A 21,990-nucleotide genomic window follows, 5' to 3' on the forward strand; every position below is an offset into this window, starting at 1 on the left:
CATCAACATAAGACTTGTCTTTGTTTATGTACACAAGACCCGTTTGTTGTTTGTTTCTCTATCTACAAAATTGTAAATCATTTTTTGTTATTTTTCTTTTCCACAGTTTATTAGGTCATCCAACTACCCACCTCCCCAAAACTATTGGAGGATCCAAGTCCTCTCTCTCTCAACCATATATCCATATTTTCCTTTGCAAAAGGATATAGCTAGCCTTTATCATTTACAAATACATATATATATATGTTCCATTCTTGATATGGCTACCTCGTTCTTTCTTCATATCACAGATTATATCAAGGATGAACACGGAACTTTTGAAGTAATAATAATAAGAAGACTATGTCAAAGATAAATCAAGATTTTAATTTCATTTTTGTAAGCACAAATCAATTAGATTAGAATCTTCATTTTAGTCCATATTAATGATAAATTTCCACTGATAAAGACACACCTTCCTTCTTTTGTCTTTTTATACGTAAGCTCGTCTTCTTATTGGCTAAAAGTAGAAAACACCAACTTGGACAACATAATTTAAATTATAAAAACCTCCAATAAATAATAAACTTGGTTTATCCAATCATATTCTCTCTTTATGCTCTCCACCATTTTACATAAACCCCAAAATCCCTCTTCATCATCAACATCATCTCTCTTTCTCTCTCTCTCTCTCTCTCTCTCTCTCTCTCTCTCTCTCTCTCTCTCTCTCTCTCTCTCTCTCTCTCTCTCTCTCTCTCTCTCTCTCTCTCTCTCTCTCTCTCTCTCTCTCTCTCTCTCTCTCTCTCTCTCTCTCTCTCTCTCTCTCTCTCTCTCTCTCTCTCTCTCTCTCTCTCTCTCTCTCTCTCTCTCTCTCTCTCTCTCTCTCTCTCTCTCTCTCTCTCTCTCTCTCTCTCTCTCTCTCTCTCTCTCTCTCTCTCTCTCTCTCTCTCTCTCTCTCTCTCTCTCTCTCTCTCTCTCTCTCTCTCTCTCTCTCTCTCTCTCTCTCTCTCTCTCTCTCTCTCTCTCTCTCTCTCTCTCTCTCTCTCTCTCTCTCTCTCTCTCTCTCTCTCTCTCCCTCTCTGTCCCTCATTCTCTTTCTCATTCATTGCAATGGGCAGAAGATGTTCACACTGTGGAAACGTAGGACATAACTCAAGAACATGTTCTTCTTACCATACAAGAGTAATTAGGCTCTTTGGTGTTCATCTAGACACCACAAACTCTTCTCCACCACCTCCTTCTCCTCCATCAATTTTGGCCGCCGCAATGAAGAAAAGCTTCAGCATGGATTGCTTGCCAGCATGCTCCTCCTCTTCCTCTTCCTTCGCCGGTTACCTCTCCGACGGTCTCACTCACAAAACACCCGACCGCAAAAAAGGTTGCAACTTTGACATCTATATCCAATCTTCGTATCTCTTATATTCTATAGTATTTTACTATTATATAATCGACTGGGATGATCAAAACATGTTAAATTAGTCCTCGATCTTATCACCGATGGTCGATTGTTTTTTTTTGACATAAAGGTGAAGTTGTATGCATATCCAAGTTGGACTACTGTCTAAAGCATGCAACCGCTATAGACATATAAAATTTAGAGTGGTCAAAAAAATAATAATGATTGGAAAATTAAACTAAATAAAAATAATATAGTTTTCAGCCATCGAAAGAATAATGATTTATTTTTGTGTGTAGGGGTTCCATGGACGGAGGAAGAGCACCGGACGTTTCTAATTGGGTTAGAGAAGCTTGGAAAAGGAGATTGGAGAGGAATCTCTAGAAACTTCGTTGTCACGAAATCGCCGACACAAGTGGCAAGTCATGCTCAGAAGTACTTTCTCCGTCAAACAACCACTCTCCATCACAAGAGACGCCGCACCAGCCTCTTCGATATGGCAAGTTCCAGTCTTTTCTATATACATAACAAAAATAATTTAAACTCTATGCATGAAAAAAAAAATCAAAGAATCATTCAATGTCTTTTTAAGGAAAATTCGTATCCAACAAAAGTCACATCTTCAAAAGTTAGAAAAGATTTTTTATGTTGTTTTAGAAAGTTATTTTCCCAAAATTCTTTTACCACTTAAAATGTCGGAGTTTGTATAAACCAAAAAGTCAAGGTTTTCGTTTTTTTTTTTAAATCTTTTTGGTGTCAAACAGTAAGGTTTAATTAGTTTAATTTTTTAAGCTTTATAGACATAATAAGTATAATTTCTTAATGACTTAGTAGAAGAAGAAAATAATTCTGTTATTGTCAATTTTATTTATTAATTCAACAGGTTTCAGCCGGCAAGGTTGAAGAAAATAGTACTCTTCAAAAGAGTATATGTAGTGATCATATTGGGTCGACCTCAAAGATTGTTTGGAAACAAGGATTACTAAATCCTTGTGTTGGATATCCAGATCCGAAAGTATTGGGGTCGGGTAACTCCGGTGGACTCGATCTTGAGCTGAAGCTTGCATCCATTCAATCTCCTGAATCGAGTATTAGACCAATTAGTGTTACGTGAAAAATATAAATATAACTAGTATAATTCAAAGGTTTACAAATATAATCAAATGATCCTGTCTAATTAGATTTTGATCCATCATAGTTACTTTGATAATTTGGTTAATATTATATGGTTTCTGCATTGTAAGACTTTTGTCACGGATCCATATACTTTTTTCTATAAAGTTATTTCATTTAACATAGTTTTTAAGAAAACTATAAAAACGAGTTTCAAACATAGCGTACATAACTTCAGGAATCGATAGAGATTCCACCAGAGCTAAATAAGCTTTAACGTTAAATCCACTTTACCAAAAAAAAAAAAAGGGGTCTTTGTCAGAATTGCAATAGTTTTGTTGTTGGCAAAAAAAAATATAGGTCACACTAAAAAAATTTCTATATTTAGTGCAAGACTGTAAGCTGTGTTAATAGTGACACTACTATTGGAAAGGAATCATAGTGACTGGAGGACAAAATATTCTATTATTAGGTAAGTTGGCCCAAACATATTAAGTAAATGGCAATAAGACAATGAATAATTATTTTAATATAGATCCTCATCTAAGAAAATTGGGATTTATCTTTGAAACAAATGTTTTTCATATTAACATGGTTTTACGTACACATGTCAACAAAATATGTTTGTAAACAAAAATATCTACATTACAAAAGATGAAGAGAATAATCGTCCAAACAAGTTCAAAAAGTATTCACACAAATACACACAATCATATTTGTTTGCATTACTATTTCTTAATTGCTATAAAACTTTTTACGATTGGGTGCAAATACTCTTGTAGGAATAGCTTTTCTTTCTTGCTTGGGATTTCTTATATTGGAATCCCAATTTGAATCAAGAAAATATTATATTGTTAGGAATAAATTTAGTCGGGATTGCAATATAACTTTAAGTAAAGAAACAAGGGACGTATATCCGTATATGAGTTGACTCATTATCAATTGTTTTCTAAATTGGAAGCTCGTGATTCCTCATACGGCATTAGAGTTTAGGTGAACCTAAGTCAGGTGGCCTAAATATGGTTTATTGCTAGTTGGTTGTTTTTTTTCTAGTTGGTTGTTTTTCTTGTTCTAAAACTAGGGTTTTAAAAATAAAACCTTATCACAAACTAGAAAAAAAAAAGAAGGAATTGATAAACCCTCACCTAAAACCCACCCCATTTGACAGTCCAATATGAACTCGAATCAAATTACCTTAGGTGAATATATATACAAAAATTTCGTATATATTTATTATAAATAGGTATATTTGTTTCTATATGGGGAACCATTGGTTGATACACTCCATTGAGGTAGTAAAAATAATTACTATGGGTGTGAGTGGTCCCTGGTTATCATGTCAAGACACCAATAATCACTTTTAAGTTACAAAGACGTTTCACCCAACTCCTTTTGGCGGGTCCTATGCTTATCAATGGACTATACACATATGAGGCTTCAAATTATTTCATTGTTACTCAAAAACAAAAACAAAAAAAATCCAAAAGCCTATATATCTTTTCAAAGATCCAAATCATGTGGTCGATAAAATTAATGCCAAGAAAGAAAATATCCTATCTAGATCATTTTGTCTCACATATATTTGGTTTCTATTATACAAGAGTTATATCTAACGGATCATTTTGTTTATATATAAGCCATTTCTGTTTGTCCCAAAAAAAAAAAATATAAGCCATTTCCTAGATATCTTAGCTTCGTAGGGAATAAAACTCTACACATACTATGTTTCTTTGTCACACAAATTGGGAAAATTTAAATAACTTGAAGAGCTAGATTTTTTTTTGTAAATTATAAGAAATGTTAATATGTTAATAAACTAAAAGAAAACAAAAAAAATGTTTATTTTGTCATCAAATTATACATGGTAGGAATGGCGAATAATAATTCTGTTGTTTTTTATAAAAAAAAAAAAATCATGGAAGGAGACTCTAACATAGTAACATGTGACGTCGATCGAGAGAGAGAAGGAATAATTATGGTTCCTGTCTCTTAGGAGAACATATTAGTTAACCTTTTCTGCAAGTTAGTTGTTGAATTCAATTTCAAAATACAATTTCGTTAGCCTTTTCTTTAAAAACTAATTATAGCATTGAATTTTAGCTCTAACAACCTCCAGATGTGACTATAAATGTTCTTTTCATATACATAAAAAAATAGAACATATTAGAATAAAAGTAAACTTTATATAAAATATGTTATCTTCCCTACCATATACACTATTTGTTTTCTACATTCTTTCAAATTAATCAACTGAAAACAAAAGTGATATTATTAAGAAGTTTCATTGCAAAAGTTAAACAACATATCTTATAAAATAAAAATACTGTAAATGATAAGATGCAATATTCTTATACAAATTATCTCGAAAAAAAATTGTTTTCCACTTTTTTTTTTTTTGTCAACCAGTTCTTTTATTGATAAAACAACGTTTCATCTACATAAGAGAGAGAGAGTACGGGTCTGCTTAGCAAGATTATCTGCGACCTGATTTTGGTTTGGGAGGAATGAAAAAGAAATTACAGAAACTAAAGCTAACTAGAAAAATTGTTTTCCACTTATGAAAATTTATGTGGGCTGTACTTTTAATATTCAGCTAACCCGTTTGTGATAAAAGTTTTAATGGGCCTGTTTGTTAACATGGATAAAGTTAATTTTTTTTTATTTTATCTATGATCCTTATTCATTGTAGTAATTTTAAAATAACCCTTTTATACATGCATGTTTCTCAAATTTAACAAATTTGTTTTCTGTTATATCAGTCGGTATTCAGAAGAATTGGTCATAGGAAAAACATCATTAACCGTAACTATAAACTCTTTTTTTTTTTTTTTCAGTTATGTGTAATCCAATCATCAAGTTTAAAGCTTTATTTTTTTTTGTTCGCCTAGCTATAAGCATATTATTGAAGGTTTGAAACTACTGTGCACATTACATCCATATTAAAAGTTTGGGTTTAAGAGTGTTACTCCAATATTGTAACACTAACCTTGTTTAAGTTCTTTGCCGTGTCAAAAACACTAACCCTGCAAACCCCGCCACTATCAACGCACGCATTACCTGAAAATTACTATGATTATGATGATAAGATTTTGGTTTATCAATAAGCCATGAATAAAACATGTCGATTGATAAAGTCACCTGCCCACCAGGTCCATGTGAACTTTCTGAATCTGCAGAATTCTCAGTCTTATGTTTCTTTGATCTCTCAATGTTCTTCCACTTGTTGTGGCTATTCACGTTCGCTATACTTCTGCAGCTGATCCCCCTCTGAAAAATATATTAGGTAAACAAAAATATCTCATATATATATCATACAAAGATTGTAAAAACCACCAAAGGCCATTGATTTTGTACCTCACCGATGTTTTCCCTATTGGACTCTTCTCTGTTCTTTTGTAACAAATTTGCCTCTGCCAAATCCAAATGTCTTGTTCCAAACTCTGTTTTTTCGCAGGATAAATCTTTTGCCTCATCTGGAAATATCCAGAGACGGGATCCTCGTGCATTCTCAAGTTGAGAATCCTTCAAGCGCACAGATTTGTTTGGTTTCTTCTCACCATCTCTTACTTCTACCACAGAGCTTCTTTTTCGCCTCTGCTTACTTAAAGAATCGCTCTTCTCTGTAACTACTGCCCTTTCATCTTTTGAAACTATTACTAAATCATCACATCTCTGTGTGTCCTCTATACTCATTGGCTTCTCCATATCCTTAAAGCTTATCTTCCTTTCTTCCGGTTTCTCTAGAGTCACAGCGCTTTCCTGTTGTGAATGCGCCTTAGTTTTCTCCTCCACATCTTTACAAGAACCAGTTTGAATCTTTGTTGTCCGAATTTTTGTATCCTGTCAAAAGATCTAGAGAATCTTAATCAAAACATCTTGATCACAGAGACTCATACTCAAAACCAGTCCAAGAAATACCTGAGTAACTTTGACCTCAAAGTTGCTAATCATTTTCCGCACATTGCTCAAATTTGTCTCTGACATACTCCTCCTCATTGACTCCCGCTTAGGGTTTATTTCCCGTATGCTCAAACCCTTATATTCTTGCTTCACTACCAAGACACTCTCCGGTTTTTTAAACTCCGGAAGCTTCTTACTTGAGGATAGTTGAATTTTCGGCTTCTCTTCTTTTTTTGGCCGAACAGTTTCATTTACATCAGGCTTCCACATTATAAGATTTGGCGAAACCGGTTCTCTATCTGCATTAATCTACATCAGGTGGGAAAATCAGTAGCCTAAGACAAAATCTTTTGAAATTTGTATAAGTGATAGCATTATCAAAGTGACTAATATCCATACATCAAGCTCAGTTTCTCGAGACAGACCAAGAATTTTCTTAGGATTAGCAACAGCCACGATGTCTCGGGTTTGCATTGGACTTAAAGAAGACAGATCTCTCATCACATCAAGTGCAACAAAAGCCGTAAAAGAAAACAAACATTTAGAAACACAACTTAACAATGTTCAAACCAAAAAAAAAACAAGAAAGTTATTAATTAGTTTCAAAGATTAAAACCTGAAGCAATGCTTTTAGATTTGGTAAAAGAACTGCCATTGACAAGCTCTTCGTGCTTCTTTCGCAATGCTGATTGTCTCTTTCAAAGAAATCAAAACCAATGGACTAATCAAGATTGGAATTTTGCAGAGCTTAATGAAACAGAACATATGAAGAAAATAAAGGCAATGAATTTAATTTTTACCAAGAAACGAATGCGATTTCGATCTTCTTCAGTTAGAATAAACTGCATTTTCAAGTGGACATTTCCATAGCCATTGAAGGAAAGTTTCTCTTCCAAGAAACCACTCTCTATTATCATTCTGGTCTCTATCTCTATACCGCCAAAACTTTCCAAATTCAGAAAATCAAATATGTCTAATTAAAAAACCTACCAATATGATTCTCTACAGTTCTAAAAAAAGATACCTTTGTGTAAGATTATGTTTCCATTGACATCTAACAGACTAACAATCAGATTTTCTCGGAGCCTCGTTACTGGACTGGTTACCACATTGAATCAAAGAAACAAGAAAGTGTCACACGTTCCAAAAAAATCTCAAAAAAGTTCCAAACTTAAAAAATCTTGAAAATTCAAAAAGGATCAGTAGGGAAATTACAAAATGTAGTCCCCTGAATCCAAAGTTCGATACTCTAGCTTCCCCATAGCAACTGATACAAGAAGACAAGATTATAATTTTTTTGTAATGTTCGTCCATCAAGTAAATGTTTTTTTGAGGGAACAGAGTCAAGTTAAGACCTTTAATGGAAGTGTTTGAAGAACCTGGAGGAGAAGATGTCTGAACATCATCAATAAGACCCAAAACTGAGGAATTGAACAAAGACAACATTTGTTAAAAAAAAAAGGTGTTTTGACCGAAATTGAAAGTGTCTTCCTTTATTTTTCTTCCGTTATTATTACCTGAAACTTGGATAGTTCCTGGCATTTGTCAGAGAGGTAACAGTATACACACACAAACACACGCAGGATTGAAGCAAAAAAAAAAACGAAATTGATGGTTATGGAAGAAGAGGAAAAAAAACAGAGGATTAGATGGAAATATACGTTTGTGGTTGGAATTAGATTTTTGAATGTTGAGGGAATAGAGAGGGGACCCATTATTATTACTGTGTGTGTGTTCTCTTGATGAGAGTTTAATTAATTTCTCTATATGCCAAAAAATTTAATGCTTTTTGCCTCATTCCATGATGATGAGACAATGCATACAACATAGTTTAATCGTTAAGGGTTTTCTTAATTATCTTACATTCCATGATTACAATAGTTTACAATAATTAAGTATATAAGTGCATGATTTCGTTAAAAGATATTTGTCATCAATTGGATTAATTTTTATTTTCAATAAAATAATGTGTGTGTTGACAAAAGTATGTAAATAGGTCTTATTGTGCAATAAAATATTTGTTACGTAGTGACATTTAAAACCAAATATATTGGTCACGTAGTGATAATATAGTATTGGTTTGATATAGTGATATTTAGAACTTAGAAGCTTAAACGTTCTTTTTATCAGAGACAATTTTACGTTCATAAATATTTTATCAAGTTACGTAATCCTGAACATATTATGAAAAGAAAAAAAAATTCTGATATTTTTTAACTTTTTTTTATAGCCTTTAATTTGTTTTGTGTATCATCATCCACCCATGATTGGCGTAGCAAGTACTGTGTACTATATACATAGTGACCCTAAACAAAAGAAAAAGCATTTCTTCATGTGGTTGATTCAGACATGAGACATAGGTCAACCCCATATATGTTTTTTATAAAAGTAGGAAATAAATTAGTAAGATAATTTTATGAAAAACTAGAAGGGAAAATATGTGGGCTTGCAAAATTTTGAAGATCTCTTCTTTTAATATTGATGTCGTCGCCTTAAATTGCAACACAAACGTATTATCTTCTTTACACATGATCTCTTGTCTTATATACACATTCATATTATCCCATATCATCATCTTTGCCCTCAGGCCTCATCCTTTTATATATCTTGTGTTTATTATATTTCCGCAACCGACTTATCCAATAGATATCCAAGTCTAAAAAACAATGTCTTAAGCAACGTAGTTAGTATAAACTTTGAAAATTAAAATGACATTGTGAATGTTATACCTTACTAATATACGTACATTTAAAAGCCGGTCATCCATTACGATTGATCTCATTTGTGATGATATATGTATAAAGATAAGTAAATTTACTTTTAACTGATTATATTATTTATCAAATCTCGTTACACAATATAAAGATGTAAATGCACAAGAACACCCACATTATCGGGTGATTAATGCTCCATCGGAAGAAAACAAAAAAAAAAACGACACAAACTCTAAACCAAAATCTCCATAAACATATAGAGCTATTAGCTATTGTAATAAACTCTCACACACTTATTATAAAATCTTTTGACTCCTGATATTAGACCAACTGCAAAAACTAAATTACTCACTCCGAGATTTAACAATTAATCATTATTATTATATCACTATAGTCTATATAGCTATAAAAATAAACCTTTTTGTAATCAGGAGATCGTGATTATCTGATCAACCGTGAACCATTCCATACGACAGAGCCATGAGCAAAATAGCAGCCTCCTTCTCATCTTGTGGGAACACTCGTTGATAAGCTGAGCTTTTGCTTAACATTATCGTCAAATCATCGAAGCAAAATTTGTTCGACGAAATCGAAGAATTAGAAGAAGTTGTTGATTTGCTGATCTCGGAATCTCCCGGAACCGTCTCAACTTCCATTTCCTCCTCCTCTTCCACTTGGATCTTGCACTTTTTTGCCTTGGCCACCACTGGAGGAGAAAGATTGTATTTTTGATCCCCTCCGTTTAATCTCTTTTTCTTGTTTTGCAACTTCTTTTTCAGCGGTAATTGTTGCACTCGGGCCGGTACTGCCACCTCTTGATCACCGGCAGCTGCGGCAGCGGCCATAGCGGCTCGCCTTGCCTTTCTTTGCCTTATGCCACATGCGTTACAAAGAGACTGCGATAATAAATTAAAATTAGTATGCGTAGATGACAAAAAAAAAAATTAAATATTGATTAATGCTTTAATGTCTAAAGGATGTAGTAGATTTAAATAAATCTAAATCTATGCGTTCTTAACATATAGCTATTTCTTTTAAACTAAAAGTATGAATTAACATTAAACTTAGATACATAAACATATAGTATGACATATATATTGATTAATTACCTTGGGACCTCGAGGTCCACTTCGCCAAAGAGGAGTCTTGGTCGTGTTACAACCCGAGCAAACCCTAATCACGCCATTGTTATTACCATAACCAATCTCGTTGATCGTATTGTAGGGATTTTCCGTGGTCGCAGCTGTGGTTGTCCTGGTGAAGACTTTCTTGATATTGAGATCTTTATCCTGATCTTCTTCGGAATTAGTCTTTTGATTTAGAGGGCAGTGATCATTTCCTTTATGATTATTATTATTAGTCTGATCAGTGGGCTGGTTATTGTTGGTGATTGTTTTCTTGATCAACCGCATCTTTGGGGATATCAACCACTTGTCGGATTCTGAATCGGGTTTTGTCGGGTTTTGACGAAGAGTATTGGTTTGGTCTTCGTGATCTTTTTTCCTTATCGTTAGTTTCAGTCTTGTCTCCTTCTTTGGCACCATGTGATCGTATGATGATGATGATCCACCGTTAGGCACAAACATTTTGGCCTGATATATATCAACGATCAAGGTTTATGACCAAGCAAGAAATACAAATCTGACATACGTACAGTTATATCTTCGATTCTCCCTTTTTATTTAATAGATTAATTTTCTTATGTAAAATTTTCTGCAAACAAATTCAGATTAATATATGTTTTGAGAAAATTACATGATTAAGCATAAGTTTTGCAGCTAAAAAAAAAGATCGTGCAAGGATAAAATTTATACACACAATTAAAGTTGATATAAAATTATTATAAATATACCTTGAGGGGTTGAGAAAGATGGAGATGATCAGCATGGTAAGTGTTGTTGTAGGCAACATGTTGATCTTCTTGAGAGTTAATCAAGAAAGGGAGGTAAGAGGAGAGAGACGAAATGGACGAGGAAGAAGATGAAGAATTAGAAGGGACTTGATGATGATGATGAAGAAGAGACGAAGAGGATCCAAGAGGATAGAAAAAGGGTTGTTCGTGATGGTTCTGATCTTCGTTAAGATCTATAGAGTAATGAAAATTCGAACCCATTGCTGAGAAAGAGAGATGAAAACACAGAGAGATATATATATATATATATATATAGAGTTAAGATGCGAGATTGAGAGAGATCATAGACGGCAAAAAGAGTCCAAGCTATACTATGTTTGATCCTTTTTAAAGGCAATGAGATGAGACACGAGCCAACACACACATGGTTGCTATTATATACTTGTATTTTATATATATGGTTTACGTGAGTCTAGAGTCAGGGTACTTATGTCTTATGTATACATCAACTTGTACAGTGATTTTTAGACGATATGGATAAAACAATACTGTTCTAAAATCCTACTTTCGGACAAGTCCGGATACCTTACCAAAGATTTTAAAAGTAATAGTAATGGTAATCGTGTCCGTTTTATGTTTTTTTTTTTTAATTTTCTAAATGTCAAAAAATTACCCCAAACTTCTCTTCTTCTTTTTTTTCTTCCAGTTGACCATATACTATGAGATTAAATCTACAAGTGTCTCTGCATATGCTAATGCTATAACGGACATAATTGTTTATCTATCCAAACGAGAAGCTGCGTGGCTGAAGTTGATCTGCAATTAAAAAAAGTTGATAGTACTATGGTCGTTATTAAAATTTAGAGAAAGTTGAAAATATATGTACATGTATAATTGATTAATCTAGAGGTTCACGTGAGTCCATGGCACCCATACGAAACCAAACACATGAGACAAAGTGTGTGTATGTGGAATGGTACTGGACGGCCCCATTCAGAACGAACCCTATCTGCAATTTCCTTACCCCACTAGAGAAACACAGAACATTAAAAATAAAACCCTAATTTATATAATTTTTTTCGAGAGTGAGAGCCACACAAATCAATATCATGATCATTGTTGAACATATAAGATCCTTTTACTTGTAGTCTTTTCAAATCTAGGGTTTCCTATATCTCATTAAGGCTTTACTATAGAAGAAAAAAGTTAAAATTTGGATTTCTCATGTTCTTTTCATACCCCCTAAACTAAAACCATATCGTATCAAAGAATCACTAATGAAAAAGGTTAGATGATCTTTCAACTTAGTAATGTTATATTTTATGATTCTACTAAATTAATCAGTAGAAAACAGTTTGGAATATATATATTGATACAGTAAGCTTAAGAAGTTATAAAAAAATTTCTTATTGATAATGAAAAGCTAACTAGCGTTATATAATTTTTCTATTGACAAAAAAAACTAACAACAAACAACAACAAAAAAAGTCAATTAGCTTTAAAAATATATATAGAAGAGAAAAACGTCAAATGAAAACTAATAATTTCAAATAGATCATGACAAAAAGAATTAGTGTTTTTTTTCCAAATAAATGGCAGTGGATCAGCTTTTGTAGTATGAATTTGCAAACGATCAAATAATTATAAGTCCAACACTGATTCGTTAGTTTTATTTCCTAATAATCTAAGTTGACTCAATTGACAAAACAAATTCAAGATCTCTTGAAACCCTAGTATACTAAAATGTAACTCGTGATCCTTTCAACTGTGCATGTGATATATCAATAATCTCTCCCAGAGGAGAGAGAAAGAGAGGATCCATGATTGAGAGATAGGAAATATGAGTCAGAGGGAGAGAGAGATTTAGAGAGAGGAGATGAACAGAGTGATGAAGAGATAGGTTTAGAATGGTAAAGGAAGAAAACATCCCCACCTTAGTATTGCCAAACTTATTCAATTCCTTCTCATAAGATTTTACAGATCATTGAGGACCCCCACACACAAAAAGACAATCCATCTTTAATTTCAAAATTTAAAATGTTGCCCATCAATTTATATTTGTTATATATCAGTTTCTCAGACTAAATGATCTAAGAAAAAATCTGATCTACTATACTTAGGCCCTTCGTTTCATCATTTAACATTTCCATTTAAATGATCTATTTAAATGATACATTTAAATGATTCATCTCAATGTTAAATGATCCAACAAACAAGACAAAAAAATAGTTCATTTGGATGATGCATCTAAATGCAAATGAGTTTGTTTGGTTTATTTACATTCTCATCTAAATAGATTTGAATAGAAAATGACTAATATGCCCATGTTTTGATATAATACTTTTTTAATCTTGATCTTAATCATATTAATTTTAATTATTGATCTAAAATATATATGAGTATATTTTTATTCAATACCAAAAAACAATTCTAAAAATCCTAGTATCAATATTATTATTATTGGCATTTATAAATTTTAATTTTCTGAAATTTTTGTTGTGCTTTTGACAAAAATTTAATTTTTGCATTTTGGTGGGAAAATGTAAATTTACGTTGACAAAAAAATATGTTTTTACGTTTTTGGCGGGAAAATGTGTACTTTCAATTTTGGCGGGAAAATTGTGATTCTACGTTTTTGACGGGAAATTATGATTTTACGGTATTAGTAGGAAAATGTGACATTGCAGGTTTAGCGGAAATATTAGATTATGTATTTTTGGCGGAAAAATGTAATTTAGCGTTTTTGGCGGGAAAATGTGATTTTACGTTTTTGGCGGAAAAATATTAATTTGCGGTTTTGGCGAGAAAATGTGATTTTGTGTTTTTGCAGGAAAATGTGATTTTAGGTTTTTGTCGGAAAAATATGATTTTACGTTTTTGGCAGAAAAATGTTATTTTACGTTTTTTGCAGGAAAATGTGATTTTACGTTTTTGGCGGGAAAAATATGAATTTGCGATTTTGGTGGAAAAATGTGATTTTGGGTTTTTTTTGGCGAAATTTTTTTTTGATTTTATGACTTTTTTGGAAATACTTAATTTTAGTTTTGGCCGGAAATTTATCATGCGTTTTTTATATTTTGTAAGAATTGTAAAAATATTATTTATAATTTTGTAGATAAATAGATTTTTGTATTATAAGGATATATTTGTAATTTGTTATTTTTAGATCACTACAAGAAAACAATTAATTTGCTAGGAATATTTGCGAGGGAAATTATCTCTCGCAAATTTACGATGGAATTGCGAGGCATTTACTATAAACATAAATTTCCTAGCAAATTCCTCGCAAATTTGCGAGGAAGAGGATCCCCGACAATCCATCGCAAATTTGCGAGGGATTTGCAAGATAAGTTAACATTCCTCGCAAATCTATTACAAATTTACGATGGGTTTGCGATGATATTATCCATAGCAATTTTTCGAGGGATCTGCGATGGAATTGCGAGAGTCATCGCAAATCTGTAGCAAATTGAGAAAATAAAATTCAAAAAACTACTTATAAAACTTAATAGAATTTTATTTTAAATACATTTGAGTGTTCTTAAGGTTCATCAAAGAAATTTCTATACCCCAAATCCTATACATCAAACTCTTAGCCTAACTCAAAACCCTAAATCATAAACTCTAAACTTTAAAAATTCTAATCATAGAAATTAAATCATAAATCGTAAAACCAAAACCAAAACTTTTCCATTATATATACATAAAACCGATATTGAAAAAATAAACATATATATCTACTTTATATAAAATACAATCTTTTAAAAATACTATATATTTACTTTTAAATTTAAATCTCTAAACCTGGAATCTCAATTATATGTGACTGTTTAATTATAGAAATTAAATCATAAAAACCTAGTACAGATCCTAAATCATAAACTCTAAAACTTAAATTTTTAAATTTTGGAATTTAGAAATTAAATCATAAATTCAAATATTAATATTCTCTAAAGTCCAATACTTGGAAAAAAGTTCATGTATACAAAAAAGATATAAATATTTGTAAATACGTTTAACTCAAAAACTAAGAAAAATTAGTGAATATACATATATTTTAAGATATGTTTAACTTTAAAGCGAAGCAAATTAATGAATTTAATTTACAAATACGTTTAAGATATTTTGTCTACCTTTAATATACCAAATAATACTCCAAATTACAAAATTAATAAAACAAAAGATATTGAGTCCCTATTGGTTAGTTCATAGAGACATGGATTGGTCTTTTAGCCTATCATGAACCGTTGATTAGATTAAATCTGATGGACACCATTGTTTCCCTTTTTTTGTTTTTCTTCTCCTCTTCGTCACCTCTTCTCCTCAATCCTCATCCATCCCTTATCCCTAAACCAACAACATAAGTTACGACCAGAGATGAAGGATAATCATGGGTTTATCTCTTATCCCTTATTCCTTATTCCTTCTTTACTTCGTCACCTCTCTTGACATAAAAATGATGAAGGATAATCAAAGAAATTCAGAGATCTAAAGGAGACAGTGGCAGAGCAAAATCTAGACCTGAGTAGAGTCCGCCGCAGACAGAGATTTGACCACCACCACGAAACAAGACAGAGCAAGATTTAGATCTATTGCCTGAAGATCTCTGAATCCGAACTCCTCTTCTAGCCACCACTATAATTGAAAATGGAAACAGAAATCCGGCGACAGAAAAAGAGTGCTAAAGGAGACGGTGGCGGAGCAAAAGGCTTGTGCCGCGAGTGGAGCTAGTGCTGGTTCTTCCCCTTCACCGGGTTGAGAATCTGGTTGGTTTGAAGATCATTTTTGAGGGATTAATTGGCCAAGAGGCCGACATACTAGCAGCTGGCAACGGGGCTCGTCGGCAACAGGGGCTCGTCGGCTGTGGGATTAGGGTTTTTTTGTTTGTTGATTTTAGTCTTCGGTTCAACCGACAATTTGTAATCGGTTCAATTTTGTAACTCTTAACCAATTCTCGGTTTGGGTGGTTTTATTAATATCAATATATATATTAATTTTAAAAAACCTGTCACTAAATCTTTAATTATATATATATTTATATATGCTAAATAAAATTTTAAATATATTAAATTATTTAAGAACATAATGTTTTCTTTAGTTTTTTCGTTTTTATGTTTCCTTGCAAATCCATAGCAAACTTTGCGAGAGATGTACTATGAACAGAACTGCAAGAAATTTGCAACCGCTTTTATTCCTCGCAATTTGCAATGATTTTGCGAGGGATTTAGTTCCTAACAAATATTGCGAGGGATTTGCAATGTTGACCATTTTGCGAGAAACGAATTGCGAAGAATTGACTTCCCTCGCAAATCCCTTAGGGATTTGCTAGATATTTTTTCATCGCAAATCGAGTGTTTTCTTGTAGTGGATGAAGTATCTCCATCTAAATGGTCCAACTAGAATCATCCAAATGAGTTTCAAATATTTGCCTAAAATTTTAAAACTCATTTTGATTATCCATGTGAATGATTCTGGATGATGCTCATTTTTTTGACAAAAACGAACAACATTTAGATGGATCATCTGAATGGTTCATTCAAATGAACAAACGAACAAACGAATAGGACCTTAGTAGCTTTTTATATCAATCTGAATGCGATCTATCACTCCCTATTTTTGAACAAAAACTTAGATTTGGCCAGTGCATCTTATGAGATCCGAACTTAGCACTATTCGTTAAACAACATAAATATTTGCTCAATATCACAGTGTACAAAGTCAAATGAGATATTCTGCATGGGCAAAATGATTTACGCAATTTCATAAATTATCTACTCTCCCGATCGAACATAAAGAGATCATAAGTATATAGATCATTGGTATGTGACCAAGTGATATATGTGTTTTTCATTAGTTATACCTCGTTTACTATAAGTACAACAATCCAAAACAAACAAAATAATGTGCCCAAAAGAGCACAATAACTATATGGATCATGGATGTTAGGATTAGTCTCACAGGTCTCGTTCTCACATATAGTACTAGGGGCAAAAAGATAATATGCAAACGGGATAAGAAAGATGAAAAGAAGTACTTTCACAGTTAATAGTTTTCCTTACTCCAACTTCCTTTACTCGTATAGATAAATTAATGGTGGGTTCTTAGATCCTGGACCATCACATGCCAAAAAAAAGTCATTTGTTTTTTTTTGAATAAGAAACTGGTAAAATGCATAGGTGTCAGGAAAAAATGAATATTACTATTGGTTAGTTTAACGGTAAGTATCCAGGGAGAAAAAAACGGTACAAAAAAATGAATTGTACTCTTCATTTTTACATCACTTCTCATCAGTCTTGGCCTCTAGGGATTTTGCTTTTCAGGATCAAAAAAGTTGTAGCCAACTTTTTCATTCTTTACCAAATTGGGTCAGTCCATCAATTAAAACAAGTTATAGAGATATTTTAACACAGCAAATCAATATGCATGCGTAGAATAATATGGAAATTAACAAATACTTGACATCAATATATATTACTTTTGAAATGCATGGTTTCAACGTGTATTTTTATATAGATGAGCGTGGGTAACGTTACTAGCATTAGAATGTTTGATGTCAATAACAGTGTTACAATACTGTATATGCTTATCAACATTAGCCCTATTACTAACCACTATACTAACGAAATTAAAGGTTGTAAAAGAAGAAAAACTATCAGCAAATCAAAGGTAGTTTGACCAGTTCTCTCTCAATATTGGATGATATTATAATGTTTGACTAGTTTTCTTTGTTCAGGGTTCTTGTCTTCTTGAAAAGCGAGCTAATCGGAGCCGTTGGATCATGGAAACGGAGATCGATGTGAGCAGAGATAGAGCCATAGAGGAAAGAGAGAGAGAGAGAGATCTTTAGCTAGGCTAGCTCTCTGAGCTCTTAAAGGTTTTTGTTCTTTCAGGTTCTCAAAAAAAAGACAGCAGCATGCCATCAATCTAAATTATATCTCCTTCGAGATTTTAACACCTATTCCTATACCTGTAGATATTTTACATCAAAAACCCGAATCTAAATAAAACTATTCTAAATCTTACAATAAGAAGGACGTGATTTTTTTTTAACCCAAGAAAAAAAAAAGGCACACGCACCAAAATATCGATTTAACCTAGAATAATATTTTTTAATAAAATAATATATTAAAAGCTACATATGAATCGGAAATTTAAAATGAAATAAAAAGAAGAAGCTAGAGATCAAAGTGGACCAAGAAAAATTATAAAGTTTATATGTATTTATTGGGCAAAGAAATTATAAAGTATTTATTTTAAATTTTTAGTATAAGATTACAAAAATAGGGACTGAAAAAAAAAAAAAGGAGACAGTGGACGGCCGCCATATATAGTCATATAAGGTTCACATACAATGATGAATTGCCGAGAGAGATTTTGTTCCTTCCTTCGTATAGATCTCCGATTTTGTAAAATGGACTGATAATAAGTTATAATTTTACAAAATATTATTACTTTAAAGAAAATATCCACACGAAGTGTCCAACAAGATCACACATGACAAGTTGTAAATGAAGAGATTTTGATTATTTTATCTGAAATACAAGCAAGGGGGGCAATATGGAGCATTCGAATCCAACTCTTCTAACAATTTGGTCTTGTCTCTTTTCCCAAATAAACATAAACATGATCTCATATTTGGAAAGTGGTCACACACTTCTCTTTACCGACAGTCGTTAACCCGATCGGCTAGCTCGAACTTAAAAATCAAACCGCCAAAGTAATGATTAGCAAGATAGCATATCTAATTATGCTTTTTTGTTGATTTTATAATATACCACTAAAAAAAAAACAAAATGTGTTAGATAAGGTTTTAAAAGTGATTTCTAATCAAATTATGATGCCAAATTTAAGTATTATTGGATTAAATTTTAAAAGGTAATTCCTGAAAACTAGATTTTATGTTTTTCTCCCAAGATTACTACCAAAATCTATTAAATATTACCAACAATTTTTTAACAAAACAGTACTTAACTACGAGTAAGTACTATCTGATTTAAAAGATCTTATAAGTATTATATTTCTGACACCTAAAAAACTTAAGATAATTTTTCTGATAAGTGTGTTATTTTTGGGGGTATTTGAAAGTGTTTCTGTTAAAATTATATAGTTTTTAGTTATTAACTGTGGAGGTCTAAATGGTACCCAAAAAGAAAAGAAAAGAAGAGCGATTCGTGACATTGGTTAATATACCGGTTTTTAGGTTGACCAACTAATCGCTGATCAGCGGTTAAAGCTGACCGTCTAATATAGAAAGATTGATAACTAACATAATTACGGGTCGGTATCACTTTCGTGCACATCAGGTAAGCCCTGATTAATTGCACCCACTGAAACATAATAAGGGAAAAATAGTCAATTTGGATAGATTATAAGATTATTACAATAAATCAAAAGTATATACATATACATACGTACATACATATGAAAAGAAAGATGGAGATCCCAAAGAAAATAAACGATAGAGAGATGGGCTACGTATGCGGCTTATATATCACAATCTCCAAGGAAGTAAACACTTTTGGAAGCAACAAGACAGAGATATGTATATATATAAAGGGTTGTATTATGATGAATTATGTCAATTTTAAGTGTCAGTACAAATGGAGTTATGTCCAACATTTTGGTACTTTTCATGACTTGTCTTTTTTTGTTTCTTCCCAATAAAATTTCCCCAAAGGGACCATTGATCTCATCTCTCTCACTAATCGTCATCGCCGTATCCTCTGTCTTGTGGCACATTGATTTTTGTGATGTGAAACTCTCTCTCTCTCTCCCTACATGAAATGATTCGTTTATTTAATATCACAGTCCACAGATTATTAAACACTTCATTCAATTTCGATCAAATCATATGCGTCTGGAGTAGCAGAAAACAAAATATCTACATGTGTAATTTTGGCTTGGATGAGCCTTAGGGATGGATACATATATAATAGAGTTAATTTTGGCAACATTTTAAACTTCGGTGGTTTAATCAACCGTTTATGCTGTAAAAGGTGGCGGTTGAAATAACGGCAAACATTAACTTATTGATGGTAAACAAAAAATTGGTTTGGAAATGGTTTTGAAAAGCTTAAACTACTGAAACGTTAAAAAAAGTGTTTTACAAATTAAGTAGCAGTTATAAGGTTATATTATTCTTGTTGCTTGTATATATTATCTTTTGTTTCTTTTCTGTATTATTTAACACACAACTACTTATATTGGATAGGATACCACGTATGATGTAGATGAGTTTGTTTGGAAAGTTATATTCATTTTGTGTTGATTTTGATTGGATAAAATTGAGAGATATTATACCCATGAGCCATGATTTCGTTTTTAGTTAGCAGTAAAAATGTAATATGGACTGTGGATTGGATTCTCACTAATTTTGCGAGCTCATTAGCTCTTTAACCCAAAAAAAACCTCGAAATTGAAAAACAACGTTTTCAGGCCCAGAAGACTGAAGTAGATTTTGGAGCCTGATTAGTTTTAAAGTTGTAAGCCCAATCATCTTTTAGTGGTCAACTTGACAAGAACCAAAATAGCGTTCTAGTTTTTGTTTCTTATGTGAACAAGATTAGTTTATCCGCCACGACTGTCCACAAAAATAAAATAATTGAAGGAGTCAGAGTTCGTAAGATTTATTTGAAATTATTTCGTGGATAATTATGTATATAGTGTATGATATATAGTTTATATAATATATGTTATGATTATCAAAAAGAAAATTAAAGAGATGTGTCATGTCTTTCTTATCCTTAAAACAAAGCAATTCGATGATAAAAAGATATACGTGGATTTCAATAATAACACACGCCCAACTAACATATATAACTCACTCAATTCACAATCACATCACATCTACGGTAGCAAACGAAAACGCGTTGTTTTCGTCCGTCATCAATTGCGTTCATGCGATCTTAAATATTCGAAAAATCGTAAGTTGAAAATATGATCGGTGCAAATTATTGTTCAAGAGGGTATTGACTCCTCAGTGTGAACTTGGTTTAAATATGCTTGCAATATTATATCCATCACGAAAGAAATTTGTAGTAATATAAAGATTCTTTCAAGGAATGAAGTGCATTAGTTTCATATTTGATCAATTAATAATGGATGCTGGTCTATTTAATAGTATTCATAAATAATAACATTATTCGATATTGTCTATAGAGTCGGTTCAAAAACTCCAAGTCCAAATGATGCAAGTTCTCTCAGTCGTGGTTTAACTTTCATCGATATCGTGCTTAATTATTTGTTTGGTATTTTAGAAAATGAAAATTAGAGATTAATTAATAACTATCTAACAAATTATTTCCAACCCGGATACTTAACCAAACCAACCAAAATATTAAAGCTAAAACACCTTAAAATGTTGAATTAGATGAAACCTGAAAAGCCAAAACTGTCCCCAATACCCATTTTAGTGTAAACGAATCAAACTAAACTGAATAAATCAGATTAATACCAAAGGATTCAACTCTAAGCAATTTGACAAGACCTATAAGTCTTCACCTAATCAGATTTAATATCCGACTCCAACTAATTAATTAAATTATTTGATCCTGCAACCGCTTAATCATTAACTAATAAACTAGCTTACAGCTACTTAGTTAGTAATTTGGATGATATTCTTGTAAGTTGAGCTTGAAAATAGGATTGTTAACACATGGTTTGGAGGTCGAACTCGACGTTCAACTAATACTTAAGACTTTTTTTCCTCCCCAACAACTATTTAACTAAATGTGAACATTGTATGCATTACAAGTAAACAAATTAAATAAAAAAAATCTAAAAAATATGAATAAAGTTTTAAAAATCAACCAAATGTGAACATTGTTTGAATTACAAGCAAGGAAAAAAAGATATCTAAAAATAGAAATGAAATGAAATCAACGTAAAAATGAGAGATGGAAATGCCTAATGGGTTAGGTAACTTTAGGTGCGCGTGGTGTGGTGTGGTCAAAGCAAAAAAATGAGCCATGTTGTTGAGCCATAGTTGGACGGTGGATGTAGTCATGAACCACCATTGGCTCTGTGATATATACGTG

General features: G+C 32.2%; 3 protein-coding genes across 7 annotated transcripts; 1 reads left to right on the forward strand and 2 right to left on the reverse strand.

The window, feature by feature from the left end:
* Positions 1,018-2,612, forward strand: LOC104761750. Its single transcript, XM_010484869.2, has 3 exons — positions 1,018-1,357; positions 1,675-1,874; positions 2,259-2,612. The coding sequence occupies exons 1-3, from the start codon at positions 1,090-1,092 to the stop codon at positions 2,487-2,489; spliced, it is 699 nt and encodes a 232-aa protein (XP_010483171.1). The 5' UTR covers positions 1,018-1,089; the 3' UTR covers positions 2,490-2,612.
* Positions 2,371-8,070, reverse strand: LOC104761749. 5 transcript variants are annotated; one of them, XM_010484865.2, is made up of 12 exons: positions 7,906-8,069; positions 7,744-7,809; positions 7,604-7,655; positions 7,413-7,486; positions 7,189-7,319; positions 7,005-7,083; positions 6,788-6,882; positions 6,407-6,697; positions 5,843-6,328; positions 5,627-5,755; positions 5,475-5,545; positions 2,371-2,454 (listed from the first exon to the last, which is right to left on the reverse strand). In XM_010484865.2, the coding sequence occupies exons 1-11, from the start codon at positions 7,928-7,930 to the stop codon at positions 5,480-5,482; spliced, it is 1,494 nt and encodes a 497-aa protein (XP_010483167.1). In that variant the 5' UTR covers positions 7,931-8,069; the 3' UTR covers positions 2,371-2,454; positions 5,475-5,479. The 5 variants fall into 5 exon arrangements, 4 of the variants coding, with proteins under 4 accessions (XP_010483167.1, XP_019095427.1, XP_010483168.1 ...); XM_019239882.1 differs by lacking the exon at positions 2,371-2,454 and adding an exon at positions 4,896-4,972; XM_010484866.2 differs by lacking the exon at positions 2,371-2,454 and having other exon boundaries at positions 5,285-5,545; positions 6,407-6,687; positions 6,814-6,882; positions 7,906-8,070.
* Positions 9,202-11,383, reverse strand: LOC109124631 (GATA transcription factor 21-like). Its single transcript, XM_010484870.2, has 3 exons — positions 10,955-11,383; positions 10,212-10,694; positions 9,202-9,998 (listed from the first exon to the last, which is right to left on the reverse strand). Exons 1-3 carry the CDS (start codon positions 11,213-11,215, stop codon positions 9,552-9,554), a joined length of 1,191 nt encoding a protein of 396 aa, XP_010483172.1. The 5' UTR covers positions 11,216-11,383; the 3' UTR covers positions 9,202-9,551.

The sequence above is a fragment of the Camelina sativa genome, chromosome 18 (genome assembly GCF_000633955.1).
Source record: "Camelina sativa cultivar DH55 chromosome 18, Cs, whole genome shotgun sequence".
NCBI lineage: Eukaryota > Viridiplantae > Streptophyta > Magnoliopsida > Brassicales > Brassicaceae > Camelina > Camelina sativa.